The 17,634-nt window shown below is 35.1% G+C and overlaps 1 protein-coding gene across 1 annotated transcript in view; it reads left to right on the top strand.

The window, feature by feature from the left end:
• SRBD1 (S1 RNA binding domain 1) overlaps positions 1-17,634 on the top strand; it is a 189,609-nt gene that overhangs the window by 85,608 nt on the left and 86,367 nt on the right. The window contains exon 15 of the mRNA XM_025465747.3: positions 16,419-16,510. Coding sequence (XP_025321532.1) covers positions 16,419-16,510 — 92 coding nt within the window. The remainder of the gene's footprint in view (positions 1-16,418; positions 16,511-17,634) is intronic.

Genomic DNA, 17,634 nt, shown 5'->3' with positions numbered 1-17,634 from the left:
GATTTATTCCAGGTGAGGAAAATGCATTCATTTTACTACCAGTATATCCCCCTGAGAGTGGGGGTGGGTAACTGTTTAGCAAAGCAGACTTCTTGGGGTCGATTGGTTACATTCTGTTACTTCTTTACAAGACATTATTAGTTTGTATCCTACATATTTTTTAGTGAAAAAAAAAAAACTATTTTAATGGATTTGCCAGTCATGTACGCGTATTTGTTTATTCTCTTGCTGTCTTTCTCTCTCTGTCTGAAAACATTTACTGTCTTACTTCCCTTGCCTTCCCTCCCTCCCTTTCTCTCCTCTTTCTTTCTTTTCCCTCCCATTTAAATATGGGGGAAAAGTTAACATCTTCCATATCACTGTGTAAAAATGCTTCTGTCTGTCATTTGTTTCATAAAGACTTATGAGTTAAATCATTCTATATCTATTTTTAGTAAAGTTACTTATTACCCTTAGCAATCTAGTGTTTATAATTGCACATAAAGAAGAAACACCACTATTTCAATTTCCTTCTAAGGATTAAAAAGTCATAGTTACATTAACATACATATACTTGGGTTTGTATTCTAACGTTTTTGTTTTTATAACTTTCAAATGAAGATGATGTTGCAATATGACTCCAAGTATGTGATGTGCTGCATTAACATTACTTTAGAGATTGTAGTTCAACTTACAGTCATCCTAAGTTTGAGTTAGAAAACTTGAAATTAACAGAAAAAATTCATTGGAGCCCTTTGATATAAAATATATTTTTAGAACAACATCAAGTCATTTAAAATTTACTTTGGAATAGAGACTTCATACTTAAACAAACTTAGGGGAAATAAAATAATTTTAAAAGTTTTTTCAGCCATTGTGCACAGTTACTGTTGGAGGTGATTGCCAGCATTGGAGAATCAGGAAGTCTGTAGTTTAAATTCCTCAGGATCAGATTATATTGCAGATTTTCTTTACACATGGTGTTAAGTACATATTAAGTGACAGCTATAACTTTCTTTTCCTTTCTTTCCTTTGGGAATCTCAGGAACACAGCTTTGGCTTTCTTCTAATTTGTGTTACTTTTAAATTTATTTTTAATTTTAAAGAGTATGTATATACCTGTAAGTTGCAGCGTGACTAAATATCTGAACAACTCAAACTTAGTACATTGTGTTTTTAAAATAATGTAAATATCTAGTGGCTAGGTTTTAAAAAGTGGGAGCAGGAAATTTTATGAAGGAATATGGGAGATGTCATTACTTATAGGTAAGATTAGACCAGGAGTTTATGTTTATTCATTTGTTCATTTTAGAGTCCTTTTCTTCCTGCTTATGGTTTACTTAACATCAAGGATTGTTAAGTTAAAATACATTTGCCAAAAATAAGGCCCAATAATTAAAATTTAAAATGGTCAGGGAGACCATCAGAGGTATTAGAAGACTGTAGGGATCCCAAGGAAAAATGGACTTCATATGGATTTATTTTTAAGATTCAGAGAACATTCAGTGATTTTAATAAGCCTTTTCTTTGGTTCTTGAATTTAATTGGAGAGAATGCGTCATTAGCCAACCAACGTTGAAGTGCCTAACTTTGTGCTCTTTCTTTCTTGTGGAGTGAAACTTATGACTCTTTTCATGACACTGTAAATTATGAGGTACCTGTATATGGCTTGTCCTTGTTCTGCTTGTATTTCAGTTGAAATATGTGCCAGATCTGGTTCTAGTGCAGAGTGTGTCCATTTCATGTGTCTATTTACCATTTGCAAGATTTTGAGCAATAAATGTTCCTTGACAACAGCATCACACTTTGTTTTTTACCAACCCTCATTTTCACTATACCCCAGACATGAGCACAGATTGATGTTTATCCATGTAAATGAAGAAACAAATCCCTCTATTTCAGTGGGTAAAGCAGAAAAACATGAGATGCTGGGAAGTCTGGAAGCAATTAAGTTAGCAAAGTGTATAGGAAAAAAGACAGCAGACATGGACAATAATCCTATCAAAATAACTTGTTTTATAGAAATGAAAACCTTCAGACTAAATGATGAACAAGAAGTTAATTTAGAAAATTTTGCTTTTATTCAATTTATTTAATTTTTAAATTTTATTTAGTGCATTTGATTTCAAATAGTAGAATATATATGTGAGAGTACTCTTAGTCCTTATGTGGATGTGTGTGCTGATATTTACTTTTATTCTTATCATAAGAATAGGATCTGAATATAGATCAGAATAAGATCTGAAAATATGAAATTGAGAAATTACGTGAGCAACTGCACACAGTTAGAGAAAAGTATTTGCTGGTTGCTTAGAAGGCAAGATAATGTAGATCCCAGTGAATTGTTTGGTTTGGAAGTAGGCACAAGTATATGACCAATAAATGAATTTCAATGGTGTAGTCACAGTAAGTAAAATGTAGGGGAAAAAAAAAAAACAATTTTTAACTTGAATCCAAGTAAAGTTCTGTTTCATGTTTATGCTCTGTCCTTTGACAGATTTGGGAGAATATCAGGTAATTTGACCTATCAATCTTTGGCACAGTAATCCTTTGTGTATTCAAATAGAACATAAAATCCTAATGTTAATGGATTTTCTTTTCCATGGATTATATCATTATATTGTGTACTACTCCTCTGAGAATCCTAGTTTAGTTTCTGATGCATCTAACCAGATGACCTGATAGTGAGTCCTCCACCCTAAACAATTGACTTTTATTTTTTGTGCTTCTCCAGCATCGTACCAGCATCTTTTCAGAATGTGCTCTCTAGGCATCGCTTTGAATATTCCTCAGAAATAATGGCTATTTCTTAAAGGTCAGATCTGAGAGGAAATAGAGACCATCATGCCAATTACATTAACCTCTAGGAATGAAATGTTTATCGATTGACCTTCACAAACAACTTTCAGAAAGCTCCAAACTTTCTTATTATTGGGAAAGCCTGTGAAAAGATGATTGGGAAGCAAGGAACAAACAGGGAGTACATATTCAAACAGAATAAAGTCTGGCCAGATAGTTCAGAGGTCACGTTTTCTTTTTAAGTCCTGGTTTCAGATGATCTTGGCCTAACTTGAGCTCTTTGGTTCTCTCTTACTCCATAGGTAAAATGAAGAGGTACTTGTGATCCTGACTTCCTTGTGGGAAGATAGTATTAGTAAATCTTAAAGCACTTTCAGAAAGCCATAAGTATTATGAAGATGCAGGAAATTTGTATTATTATTTTAGAATAAATGCAAAGGGCCTTGCAAAAATAATACCCACGTGTAAACTAAGCAAAGCATTCTATGGCCATTTTCTTCTCTGTATGTAAGCAGCTAGTTTGACCAAATTATCAGACAGACAGGATATGGCCAGGTGCCATTGCACTCAGCTCTTTTCCCTTTTGTGACAGTCTTGAGTTGAATGTTTCCTTGGGCAGCTAATCTTTGGCAGCGAGGCTTTGTTCCGATAGTGGCATCTGGCACTAGGTTGATTTAACCACGTCTGAGGTTTGCTCTTTTCAGAATGTGCTCTCTAGGCAGCTTCTGTGTGGCTGTGACATGACCACATGTTACTGCTTGCTTTTCCTGCCTTCTAGCACTGCATGTGAGGCTAAGGCCTTCTGACACCTGCCATTTGGAACTTTTACTTGCTGAAAAATGTCAAGGTTTGCCACAAGATGAAGACAGATATACCTGATCATTCTTCCCTTTCTCAGAAATCGACTGAGGGCATTTGTTCATACATGGATAAATTGCTAAAGTGGTACAATTCTCTTAGCTTCGGAGAACATATTGGGTTTGTGTAGAAGTTCATATGTGTTTGTGTGTTCTTACTCTCCTTTATACCTATTCAGTGTGATACTAATTTGCTGTTTGCATAAGCAAAGTTTTCAGTGATTATTTTATGGATTTCACCAGTTAAATGGTGAAGGTTGAGGGAGAGTCATCCTCCATTTTCCTCATTTTTATTAACCTCACTAGGAAATTACATATTTTCAAGGATGAACCTCTGTTATCATATTGCCATATATGTGCACACACTAATGACTGTCAAATCTTAAATGGTCTGGGTAAGACATCCTGTTTGAGGTCCTTGCTCTTTCTGTTTTTTTTTCCACCTTGAGCCATTCAGAGGAAAGATTGGTGAATAAAAGACAGAAGTGCTAACCTGATGAGCTTATTCCTTGTAGTAACTGGTAACTAAATGACTGAGGAAAGGAGTTGAACTCTGGTATAAAATGAAGCCTTAAAATGCTATTATAGTTTGCTTATTTTTACCTTTCAATTTTATGGATAAATCATAATTGGCTGTGTGTTATTGAGTAAACTCTTTTATTTCTCTTACCTTGATCTTTATGTTGGATCTCAAGTGCCGTAACATCACAGATATGGTGATACCCTAATTTGGTATAGTTCAGGGGAGAAGTTCCACTGACTCTAGATATTTTGAATTGTAAAAAAATATGAAAGAATTGGATGAGAAAATGCCTAGAAGTTAAGTTCTTGAGAGCCATACTGTGTTCAGAGGCTGTGGATCACCTGTGAAACTGTATCTTCTGGCATCTCTTCGGACAGCTTCCTTTTAAGTGGCTTAAAGTGGCTCAGTGGTAAAGAGAGAATAAATATCAGCTAATTGGCTTGTCCTTGTAGTGTAGTATATGAATGTTGGTAGAAATATAAAACCCATTTCCAGCAATTGGAAGTCAGTGAGGACTAATAGCTCTTATGTTAACAATAGTATCCACGTACCAGAACATAAATATTCAAAAACATTTTAGTGGAAGCCTGGCAGTTCTTTTTTTTTTTTTTTTTTTAAAGATTTTATTTATTTATTCGTGAGAGAGACACAGAGAGAAAGAGAGGCAGAGACACAGGCAGAGGGAGAAGCAGGCTCCGTGCAGGGAGCCCGATGTGGGACTCAATCCCGGGACTCCAGGGTCACGCCCTGAGCCGAAGGCAGGCGCTAAGCCACTGAGCCACCCAGGGATACCCAAGCCTGGCAGTTCTACAGTGAACAAAGCTTCTTGCTTCACAATCTGTGTTAACTTGAATTATATAAAGAACTCTTGTTGCAAACCTAAATGGCTTGATCTTTTAACTGGATCCTTCCTATTGTTAGGGTTTTTCCATAAAATCACGGAATATGTGTCTCAGGGTAATGGTTATAGAAATAATGTTAAGTAAGCTTCTTAATCGTAATGATTTACTTTTTGGATGTGAATAGTCAAGGAATAAACATATAGTATTTGGGTTTCACCTAAGAAACTACTAATCTTACTATTTCTTCTATCTGAATTAAACCTATCCTGTTTATTCTTGAAGTATGTTTCATACATTTGAAAGTTATGGTCCTAGACAAGATTAGAACTTTGGTTGCCATCTTTGACTCCTCTTAATTTAAGGTTCAATAGCTTTTCAACAAAGAAAGGGCTGTATGAATGAATTATCCTTAAATCTTCAGTGAAGAAGGCTAATAAAATTGAACAAAAATATCAAGGTAAATCAAATGTGTCTTTCAGAGAATGTTCTTTTCTCTATGATCTCTACTATGGTGATACCACTTGTTCCCATTAATTTGTAGACTTTTTTTTAAGATTTTATTTATTCATTTGAGAGAGAGCAAGAGTGAGAGAGCACAAGTAGGGAGAGTAGCAGAGGGACAGGGAGAAGCAGGCTCCCAACTGAGCAGGGACCCCGATGTGGAGCTCATCCCAGGATGCCGGATCATGACCTGGGTCCAAGGCAGACACTCAGCTGGCTGTCTACGGTGCCCCGTAGACATATTTCTCATAGCTTTAGGCATGGTTTTAAAAGCCATGAGACTGATCAGTGGTTCTGAAAATACTGGCTGAGAAGTTTATATTCTTTAGTGCTAGCATTCCATCCAGTATTCCCAGTTGATAGGTCAGTCCTATTTGCAGCTGAATTTATTCATTCCATAATATATTAAATCCAGTTAGTTGCAAATTTTCTTTTCCTCCTAAAAACGGTGAATATATTTAGGATGATAGTTGTAATAGACTTTGCTAAAAGGAAACAAAACAGAAAATCAGATATGAGTGACATTTACATTTGCATATGCAGATGGGAAAACCACTAAGCAGTCACATTTTTCAAGGGTTTGATATTTCTTTTGAATTTTTGAAGCTTTAGAACAGTGGTTCTCAAAGTATAGTCCCAGACTTCCTCAAACTTAAAAACTTGTGTTTCGAAAGACTGTTAGAAAAATGACAGGGCAAACCAAAATTTGGGAAAATATATGCAAATCACATGTCTGCTAAAACCTTGTATTTTTTTTTAAGTTTATTACTTTATTCTTTTTTTTTTAAGATTTTATTTATTTATTCATGAGAGACACACAGAGATCGAGAGAGGCAGAGACACAGGCAGAGGGAGAAGCAGGCTCCATGCAGGAAGCCCGATGTGGGACTCGATCCCAGGACTCAGGATCATGCCTTGGGCCGAAGGCAGGCACTAAACCGCTGAGCCACCCAGGGATCCCAAGACTTGTATCTATTATACATAAAGAATACTTAGGACTCAGTAACATGCAAACAAGCCAATTAAAAATGGGCAACAGATTTGAATAGATATTTCACTAAAGAAGATTAGGAAAGGCCAACATACATATTGAATAAATGCTCAGCATCATTAATTAAAGAAATGTAAATTAAACTACAAGTAAAAAGATACTACTTAATAACAGAATAGCTATTGTCAAAAAGATGATAAGTATCATGGAAATGAATATACTTGAGCACTCACTCATTGTACCTAGGCAGTTTCTTTTAAAGTTAAGCATGAATTTATACTTTAGCATCTCTCCTCCTAGAAATCTATCCAAGAGAAGTGAAATGTGTGTCCAACACAAAGACTTGTGCATGGATATTTGTAGCAGCATTATTCTTAATAACAGAAAACTGAAATGAATTCCCAAGTCCATTGACTGATGAATAGATAAATAAAATGTGGTATATCTAGAACAATGGAATACTGTTCAGCAATAAAAAGGAAACACTGAAGCTACAACATGGAAGATTCTCAAAAACATCATAAGTGAAGAAGCCAGATATAGGAGACTGTATATTTTATGATTGCATTTATAGGAAACATCCAGATGAGGTAAATATATAGAGAATAGAAGATAGAAAGTGGATACCTGGGGCTGGAGGTAGGAATGAGAACACACTATCTTGGGGATAGAAATCTTCTGAAATTGGAGTTTGGTGATGGTTATATAACATTTACTCAGTCATTGAATTTTACACTTACAGTGGGTGAATTTTATGAAATGTAAATAATTTCATATTATTGAAATGAAACCAAAGAATAAAAAATGTAGTCCCAGGACTAGCAGCATCAGCATCACCAGAGAATTTGTTAGTAATGCAAATTCTTGGCCCCAGTGAAGCAGAAATTCTGGGGGTGGGGCCCAGCTAGCTGTGGTTTAACAGCCTGCAGTGGATTGTGATGCAGGATCAAGTTTGAGAACCATTGTTCAGAAACAAGGAAGGTCACATGGAGATGAGGGTAGTTGTGGGTATCGTTTGTGTACATTCAGTTTACTGTGTTCTGTAACTGCAGGAGAGGTTTGAATTAAGGCCTGTTGTAGTCAAGCTAAAGAAAATTACAGGGCAATGGGAATAAAAATAAACTGGCCTTTCATGTTCTTGCTATGTCCCTATGAGAAGCTTTATGATTGTGATGTTTGTGTACCACATATGTTAGTAAATTCCTGTGTTCTTTTAGGCTTGCTGTTACTTAACAAACATAGCATAAACAGGTTCATTTGCCATAACGACAGTGGAAGTTTAGATCCTTGAAAGGAATTATTTCTCCTAAATATTTACACAGTGTAATATAGCAAAGCCAGAAATGTGCAGTGATCCCCAAAAAAGTAAAGATCTGACTACAGATAAAGAAGTAAACGGAGCAGTCAGCTGAACTAAAATTCATTCTCCCTCCATGTGTTCAGTGTACCTTTAAAAACCACGATTAGAAAATTGGTTGATCTAGAGTAGTAGTCTTATGCATGGCATGTGTGTTCAGGTTTGTTTTTTCTTCTCCTCAGCCCCTCCTTCCCCAGCATTATCTGGGTGGCCAAAAGAAGTTCTGAAGGTCAAGGCTGCTCCAGGCTCCTAGCTGGTGCATGTGTAAAATGAAGTTCATAGATAGGGTCTCCCTCAATGGAGGCAAGGGGGGCCAGGGCCAGGGCCGGTGATGACTTCTGCCAAGGTATACATTCACTTCAGAGGAAAGTAGGGGTTTGGAGGGTTAGGAACAAAATATGAGAAGGGAAAAAAGAGGAATGGGTAACATAGTATGAAAACCCATCAGTGTGTGTCATTTGTTAGCAGAGTTCACTGAGATTGTTAGTGGTAATATTTAGAAGAGTATTAGGGAATGTAATATAAAACAGTGATGTTTCCAAAATTTTATTCTACTGTGGGTAAAAAGAACTGGGCTAGTACTTGCTGGCAAAGTAGGTCTCAGCCTTTGTCTTGCTCTTATTTATTTATTTATTTATTTATTTATTTATTTATTTATGATAGTCACAGAGAGAGAGAGAGAGAGGCAGAGACATAGGCAGAGGGAGAAGCAGGCTCCATGCACCGGGAGCCCGATGTGGGATTCGATCCCGGGTCTCCAGGATCGCGCCCTGGGCCAAAGGCAGGCGCCAAACCGCTGCGCCACCCAGGGATCCCATGTCTTGCTCTTTAATTATTGTTGTTATTATTTTGCTTTTCATTGTCTCATTTCCTTTGCTTCTGTCCTTTTTTGTGATTATTCTTTCTTAAAACTTGTAATAATTAGTATGATGTTATTGAACACTCACTATTAGCAAAATATTAGAATATTACATCCTCTAAACTGGTAATTCCATAAATAAATTAATTAATTAAATAAATAAATAAACTGGTAATTCCGAGTTGTTTCTGGTTGGGTAATAAAGGAATCACATATTTTGTGGTAAGTTTCATTCGACAAAGTCTATGCCGTAACAATCTGCACTCCTCTATTTACAAGTGGATAAACTTGCATAGATGTATATAAGCTAGAAAAGACGAAAAGATGAGTTAATGAGGCAAACTTTTCCCTTCATAAAAAAATTCAACACAATTCTCTATGCAGCCCTCAAATTTATATCTGAATAGAATTGCACTTGAAAAGAATAAACAAATACAAATAATTTGTTATATGAATAAGCACAAATTGAGTAAAAAATGGGCAGTTTTGGAGTTACATGTAAAAATCAGGAGAAGCATACCTTTTTTTTGGGGGGGGGGTGCACATTGACAGGTAATTCAACATAATGTTCTTTAAATCAGTACATTTCAAATTATTGACCAAAGGACATTTTCACTGTAAAATCAGGTCAGTCTTTATTCCCTGCCTTCTTAGTTTTTTGTGTCTTGTCAGTAATGAACATGGAATGTTTACAGTACTGTAGCTCGTGTTCTTTTTGCCTAGGATTTTCTTGTCTTGGAGTCAGGGCTTAGTCTGGCACAACGTAGGCTCTAGGCCTTGTGGTTGCTCTTATGGCAGTTTTTTCTTGAAAACTCCTGTGGTGGTATCATGCAGTGCTTGTAACAACTCCTTATTGGTCTCAAACATAGTTGGGGAAAAAAAAGAGATAAAGGAGGGATTTTTAAAAAGGAAAGCAGAAGAAGGTGAAAGGAAGAGAAAGAGAATAAAAGGGATGCTTACTGTAGAGAGTAGCAGAGATGATCATTTCTGTGGGTGCCATTCTTGGTCAGAAATAGCTTCTACCTCAGTGGAGAGACCCAGCCTCCAGATGTCCTCTTTGTCTTTCAGTTTGTTGACTTGCTTTCCCCTATAACGGCATTTGAAGATACCAGTGATTTTTGTCATCTCTGTCATTGAATGGCTCACTTGCCAGCAGTGACAGTGATTTCAGCGTCATGTTTTGCCACACTGTTCCGCTGTAGAGGCTTGGCATCACTGTGCACAGAAAACTCTGATGCTAAAGAGCAGAATCAGATTCTCATGCCCAATGCTATTGCTATATTTATAGCATGGAAGGATAGGTAGCTGGTGCTCTGAGGAACCCTAAACTCCAAATTAAAGTTCTGTTGCATAGTTGCTAATTCAGGTCTTCCTGTTTTGGGTTTCTTTTGTGGCTGGAAAGTGTTCTTTTCATCTGATGTGGTATGGGGCACTGAAGGAAAGGTAACTGAGGGAATTCTGTACTGTTGAAATCCTGCTCTGTGGGTAAGATATGATAGGATGTCCATCTGCGAGTACATACACCTTTGGTAGACATTTTAAGTTCTCCCAGGCTTATTTTGGGTCCTCCGTGTGATTACTGTACCACTGCTAAGCTTATTCTCTTTGAACAATGCTCATCATTTGAAAGAAAACTTAGAACTATTGTTCGATTTTTTTTTTTTTTTTAAACTGGCCATTGAATTCTTTCTAACTGGTCTTCCACCAGATGGTGCTAGTGTTACATATCTAAAGGTAACTTCTTTGGTACCATGGAAATCTTGAGCTTGTATGTGTTTTCTCTCTTTTTCCCCTTCACCAGATTTTGTTTTTAGTGTTTTTCCACACACACACTACTTTCCTGGCATACTACCGTGTCGCCCCACATCTTGTATGTTGTGGGTAGTGAATTGATTATGCCTTGGCAATCATGAAGGATAACTTGGGAGGTGGGTTCAGAGCCCAAGGACTGAGTAAACCTTAAGGATATATACTGATATACTGTGTGATTTCTTGTAAAACTTCTCATCATACATTTGTTTTTTATCTAGCCTATGTGTACAAATTGAGAACTGATTCTTTACTTTCCTGCTTGGCCACCTTTCTTTTATGTTATAGGAATATCATAAAATGTTATTGTTTGAGATCTGGAAGCCACGTGCAGAAGTTATTCCTAAAAAATGATATGTTTACCCAGATTAAGTTCAAAATAACTTTAATAACTGTACAAGAAAGTTTAGTGGAATAAAAGAAAATGTGGGGCATTATGTGATATAAGATCTCCTGGCCAATTAGCAATTGTTTTTTTAAACTTAAATTTTAAACTTTTTCTGTTGACGAATACTATGTGGCTATTACAGAAAAATTTAAAGCAATGAGAATGCAATTAAAGGAATAGCTCATTTAAATACTATTAACATTATGTTGCATAAATCTTCCCTTTTCTTGTTTTCATATAGGTCTATATTTTAAAATATCAGAGTTGGTATCATATCATAGACATAAATCCAGTTTTTTTCACTTAATATTTTATAAATAATTTTTAGTGACAGTATAGTTTTTCATTTAATGAACTCTCCAATGATAGATGGTTTTGTTTTGTTTCTTTTAGTAAAGCATGAATAGCTCTTTTTCAATTTTTGTGTATTTTTTAATCTCTTTTGTATGAATTTTTAAAAATGTAATAGCTGACTCAAAAAGAATGCATATTTTTGTAACTTGATCTACATTTTCAAGATACCATCCAAAAGCGTTCTACAGTTTAAACGTCTTTAGCAGCATATGATTTTGCTTGTTTCCTTGCTTCCCTATCATCACCAGGTCACCCTGGTTTTTAAAGTGGCTAATACTGCTCGTTTGAGACTCCCTGAAATGACAATTCATCACTAAATACAGGAACTTAAAATTGCTTTGATATTTTCTTAGAAATAAGCTTTATCCTTTAAACACTGAATCCTAGAGCCCCTTTTCTTCACAGTGGTTTGGTTTGGGCTTTGTCTCCTGTTCCTCAAGTATAGCAGTCATCCTTTCATACTTCAGAATGGGTTATCTCGTGTGCAGAGCACAGAACCAAGGTCTGTGTTGGCTAGCTGTTTTTGCACTTAGTATTACTTGTTGGGGAATTTAGCTCAAGCCATTTATTCTCTCTTTGTATGAATGTTTCTCAGTCTGAAAATTTGGGAGAATGGTTTTTAGATAAATTATTTTTAAAAGCTTTAGTGAAATAAGCTGTACATTTAATGTAGTAGCTACTTAGTGCATATTTTTTGATGGGCAGAAGGAAGAAAAAGCTGTTAGGTAATAGTAAGGTTTGAGGAATTTTAATGTACTTTTGAAAAGAATTAAGAACATGTCAGTTTTTACTAATTCAATATATCCTGACTGATTTTGATATCTTAATAAATAACTACATTTTCATTTAAATAGGTTATCTTTGAATTAAATTTCCTCCTATTAATATAAGGAAGCATGTGATTTATTTTAAAATAAGAGAAAACAACAAAGCTATTTTTGTATTTGGGAAATGGGAAGAAGGGAGGAGACATGTAACCTTGTAGATGAATGTGAAAACTATTAGCCTAATAACTGAAAAAAAAACAAACGGCTAGTTTTCCTGTCTCATGAAAAGAATCCTCACCCCACCCCATCTCAATTTGGTAAAAGAAATTGCCATTTTCTTTATTGTCAGAAAAAATAGTCACTATAAGAAAACTACTTGCAAACTGGGTTTTAGAAAGATTCATCAACATACAATCTGGGCTGATGACATGTACAAATTCTATAATTCAAACATATCTTTTCAAAAATAAATTATATTGATAAGTGATCAGATTGATGTAATATCATTGAATTTTGCTTGAGATACAACAATTTAGCATTTTTAACTTAAGAGTTTTTATTAAGATTTTTAAGAATGAATTTAAAAGTATATGCACTCTTATTATGGGCATTTCACTTGCTTTTTAGTTTTGAGTGTGTGATTTGTATTTTTTTTAATAAAGAAGACCCTAAAATCATGCTGAATTTGATTGTTTTAAAAAATACCTATTTAGTAATGGACCATTAGCACATTAATATATATATCTGGGAAAATGTAAGTCCAATGGTAGCTTCTAAAATGTACCTACATTTTTTTTAAACACTTGAGATACTATATATATATATTTAAGTATTTGTATGCACTGGCAACTTGAAGGGGCTTCAGAGCACTGTAATAATGTTGAACTTTCAGTTCATTTACAGCTGTGTCAGTTAAATTTTCCCCAAATAATAAATTCTGCTCAGTCTTGTCTGCTTTATGGCAAAATAAATAAAGTAATCAAATTCTAAGATTATGAGCCCAGTTTTTTTACACCTGGGAGAAATTTGTTTTATGGAATATGGTATTTATTAAATCATGAGCTGTCTGAGTTTTATGTAGAGTTCATTTTTGCTTTTCTCAAAACATATTAGAGATGAGAATACTTTTTCATAGTTTATTGGGAAATTTGTAATAAACAGAAAGTGGCATATAAAATTTAGCACACTTTCTGAGTAATCTATCCTTGACATCCAAATGGGAACGAACAAAATGGGGGTGGGTCATTATAAATACTTTTGTTCTTCTGGAAAAAATCGTCACCACTCGCAGCTTGATTTGTTACATTTAAATCTTGCCACATACACTTCTTAGGTCCTTATATGTTGTGTATTGAAGAAATCAGTGTTGAGATTTTTCTGTTCATTTCGATTATTGGAGCATTCTGTTCTACTAGCATTAGTACTGACCTATTTATTGGACTCATGCTATGTAATAACTAAAGCATATGAAATTTACTACATTTTGTATTGATTTAATATTAACGTTAATCTAAAATCTTTCAGTGCAGTGTGTCACATCTGTTTTGTATTCCTCTGTTTAAAAGAAGTGGCAGTGTGGTATTTGGAGGAATATTTATTATCTGAGTGTTTTTCTTTGCAACAGTTTTCTCCCAGTCTATTGAGAATTACAACTTCCAAAAGTCAGTGAATCACCCAGCAAATTCTCAGGTACCAAACTGCTAAAACCCATAGTTAATTGGAATTTTTATTTACCACTTCATTTCCCTTTACTTAATAGTGGCAATTTTGGAGCCTTTGTGGTAAAATTTTTTTTAGGTATTCTTTTCCCTTAATAGTAGGTCCAGCCTGCACTTCATGGATACTCCAGTTTTTTTTAGAAAAAAACTTTGTTAGACTGAGTATTGAGTTGTGTTTGAAACCAAATTTTCTATGACCAGTGACTGAATATTCTTATCCTGTGATGGTGCTTCCTAACTTTTTGAGGGGTTATGGGTTTCTTTAAGTAATCACTGAAAACTGTAATTCCTTTTAATAGAAAAAAAGTGCATAAACACAAGTGGTTTTTATGCAATTTTAATTAATCCTGTTTCTCCCTATCCAAAAGACCAAGGCCCCCAGGTTAGAAAGTACCACTATTAATGGAACTGAAAAATCTCTTCTAGAGTATTGGTTTTAACATTCTATTATGCCACATTAAGAGTTTTCGTCACTTCAAGCTTTCTTTGACATTACATTTTCTCCTTGATCATTATGTAGTAGAAGATAAGCAGAATCTAAATTTTAGAGAAAAAGCACAATTACCTTTTAATCTTAAAGACTATCTCTGAAATTATAGAATATATTTGACCTTCTACATGCTTTATATTCCACCTTAGACACATAAGAAAGGAAGAAAATGTTTCTTGCTTAAAAATATGTTATTACACTTACTGTTTAGCACAAAAATATGGGTTTTCATTTTAATGAGAGGTTGTGAAGCTATTCAGAAGTTACTTGTGCTGGTTACAAGTTCAGACTTAGGTTTCAAGCAGATTAGGGTTCAAATCTAGCTCAATAGCTTACCAGCCAAATGACCTTGGGCAATTACTTCTCTGTTAAAAAAAAATCACCATGAAAAGATTAAATGAGATATTGTCTATAAAGTGGTTTGTTTAGTACTTTGCGTGTAATATGTACTCAGTTACCTCTTTCTGTATCATGATGATAGTTTTGATGAGGATAAACAATTTCAGAGTATTCATCTTCCTATTATGAAATTCAGGACAGGAGACTTGGTTGCAAAGAAAAAATAATCTTTATATTCACCCAAATAATCTTTTCAGTTCTTGGTGGTTTATAATTGTCAAAGTTCAATCAAGAGTTCTTCAAAGACAGGGGTAGCAAACTTTTTCATAGTTTTCTTATTCATGTTCAGCTGTTACAATGGGGCAATATGTTAAAAGTTATCCACTAAATTTGTCTCACAATTGAAGTAAATATTGAGGAACAGAGAAAGGAAGATGTTTCTGAGAGTGGATTAAAAATCAGGTACAGGGGCAGCCTGGTTGGCTCAGTGGTTTAGCACCGCCTTCAGCCTAGGGCGTGATCCTGGAGACCTGGGAACGAGTCCACGAGTCCCACGTAGGGCTCCCTGCAGGGAGCCTACTTCTCCCTCTGCCTGTGTCTCTGCCCCCTACCCCGTCATAAATAAATAAATAAATAAATAAATAAATAAATAAATAAATAAATAAACAAACAAACAAATAAATAAATAAATAAATAAATAAAAAAGAAAGAAAGAAAGAAAGAAAGAAAAGGAAAGGGGAAAGGGAAAGGGAAAGGGAAAGGGAAAGGGGAAAGAAAAAAGAAAAATCAAGTACAAACATGTTTCTGCTTTTGAATCTTGACACCTAGATGGTCTTGTGGTAGAGCCACAGGTATCATGAATACTTCGGGTAGATGATGTTTCTTTGCATATTATGTCATTAAGAATACCTCTAACTTAAAAATGTTGAATAAACTATAGTGATGTCAAGTACCGTGTACATGTCCGCTGTAAAAGACTGTTCTTATTGTGGTTTATAAAATATTTGGAGCCAAAGAAGAGAAGGATGTGTGTGATGCTTTGATTAAATAAATGGCTTAACACCTGCCTGAAATGAAAGCCTTCAAGTTTATTAAAAGGATTGTTTCAGACCCTCCTGAAAAGAAGTGGAATAATATCCTGTCTGATCCCTTTCCTATCCACATTGTGGTTGTTCATTATAATTGAGCAATAATCACAGGAGTGTTTATGGCAGTGGTTTCTGTATATATCCATACATGTGCACATATCCACACATATGCACATGCTCTCCACGATGCTTTAGAATGATTCAGTTGGGAGTCATAAGTATTAGTCAACAATAGATTATAAACACGAGAATCTCCGTATATTCTGGAAATTCAAAGTTGGTATTAGAGGAAAGTATCCATTTGTTCATCTATAAACTGTGGCATTACTACTGATAGAATTCATTATAGATTGAAACCTGTGTATTTCTTCTGTGAAGAACACAAACCTTACTTGATCACTTTATTTCTGAAAAATTAAATGTTATAGGTACCGTCGAAATATAAAGAGAGCACTTTACCCTGCAGTTTTTTTTTCAAAATACCTAGTCTTGGGATTCCTGGGTGGCTCAGTGGTTTAGAGCCTGCCTTTGGCCCAGGGCATGATCCTGGAGTCCTGGGATCGAGTCCCATGTCGGGCTCCCTGCATGGAGCCTGCTTCTCCCTCTGCCTGTGTCTCTGCCTCTCTCTCTGTGTGTCTCTTGTGAATAAATAAATAAAATCTTTAAAAAAAAAAAAAAAACTAGTCTTATTCATTAATTTTCTTTGACCAGGCAAAAAGTTTGGAAAATGATATTTCCCCCTTTTCTTTCTTCTCAGTATTGTCAGTGAAGCAGGGGCATCAATCTACAGTGTCAGCCCTGAAGCCAACAAGGAGATGCCAGGGCTGGACCCTAATTTGAGAAGTGCAGGTAAGAAACAATGGGCTGTCAAAAAAGCATGTGGGTTTGTTATTTTGAAGGACTTCTCTTTTTAGCAAGCAAAATAATTAAATGTCCAAATTTAATTTTCGTAAATATTTAGGAAATACATACATAAAAATTAGCACGTTAGAATGAAAAGTATTGGAGTAATAATTAGAACTGTGGAAGAGGAAGAATATTGTTTTTTAAAGAGTATAGTAAAAAATTAGTCCAAAACAACCTTAGTAAAATTAAATGCTTTAATAAAACTAATAAAGTACTCCAAATCTCTTATTATTATACAAAATATTTTTTATTACAGCTTTTTATTGACAAAAACTAGCATTTCGGGCAGCCCGGTTGGCTCAGCAGTTTAGCGCTGCCTTCGGCCCAGGGCCTGATCCTGGAGACCGGGGATCAAGTTCCACATTGGGCTCCCTGCATGGAGCCTGCTTCTCCTTCTGCCTGTGTCTCTGCCTCTCTCTCTCTCTCTCTCTCTCTGTGTGTGTGTCTCTCATGAATAAATAAATAAAATCTTTTTTTAAAAATTAGTATATTAACATAAATATAGTACAAATATATAAACATGCACGGTTTATTGCTAAATATTTATCAAATGACCAGTTTCTCTTGTCTTGCTTATAGGGGCAGTCATTAACATTTAAAACAGCCTGCTTTGATTTTAGTTGTATTAAGTTGCTTTGGTTTCTGTTTTGTGGAATAGTTAAAATCTTGTGTGTGAAGAAATTGAGATATTTCGATACGTCTAGTGAAAGCAATTTGTGTTATAAGCAAAATATTAAATCTGGTCAGAGCACTTCTACATGTAATAGATATTTAGACTACTTTGTTAGAAAGAGACTTTTTATTTAAAATTTTTCCTTACCTATTCTCATCAAGTTTCATTGGCTACTCTTGAAATCTATACTTGAAGATACATATTTGAAAATGTTTGCATTTTCCTAAGGCTAGAAACCTATTTCTTACATCCAAAAGAGCTTGTAGTTTCCTTTCACTTGTTTGTTCCATGATACCATTACCTGTCTAAAATGATCAGCTTCTCAAACTCAGATCCCAGCTCAAAATCTTGGTCCTCCTGTGAAGCTTTTCCCTATCACAGCAGCTCAATGTGG

Source organism: Canis lupus, chromosome 10 (assembly GCF_003254725.2).
Source record: "Canis lupus dingo isolate Sandy chromosome 10, ASM325472v2, whole genome shotgun sequence".
Classification (NCBI taxonomy): domain Eukaryota; kingdom Metazoa; phylum Chordata; class Mammalia; order Carnivora; family Canidae; genus Canis; species Canis lupus.
Note: the sequence above shows the minus strand (reverse complement) of the source record. Positions and strands in the feature narration are given on the sequence as shown.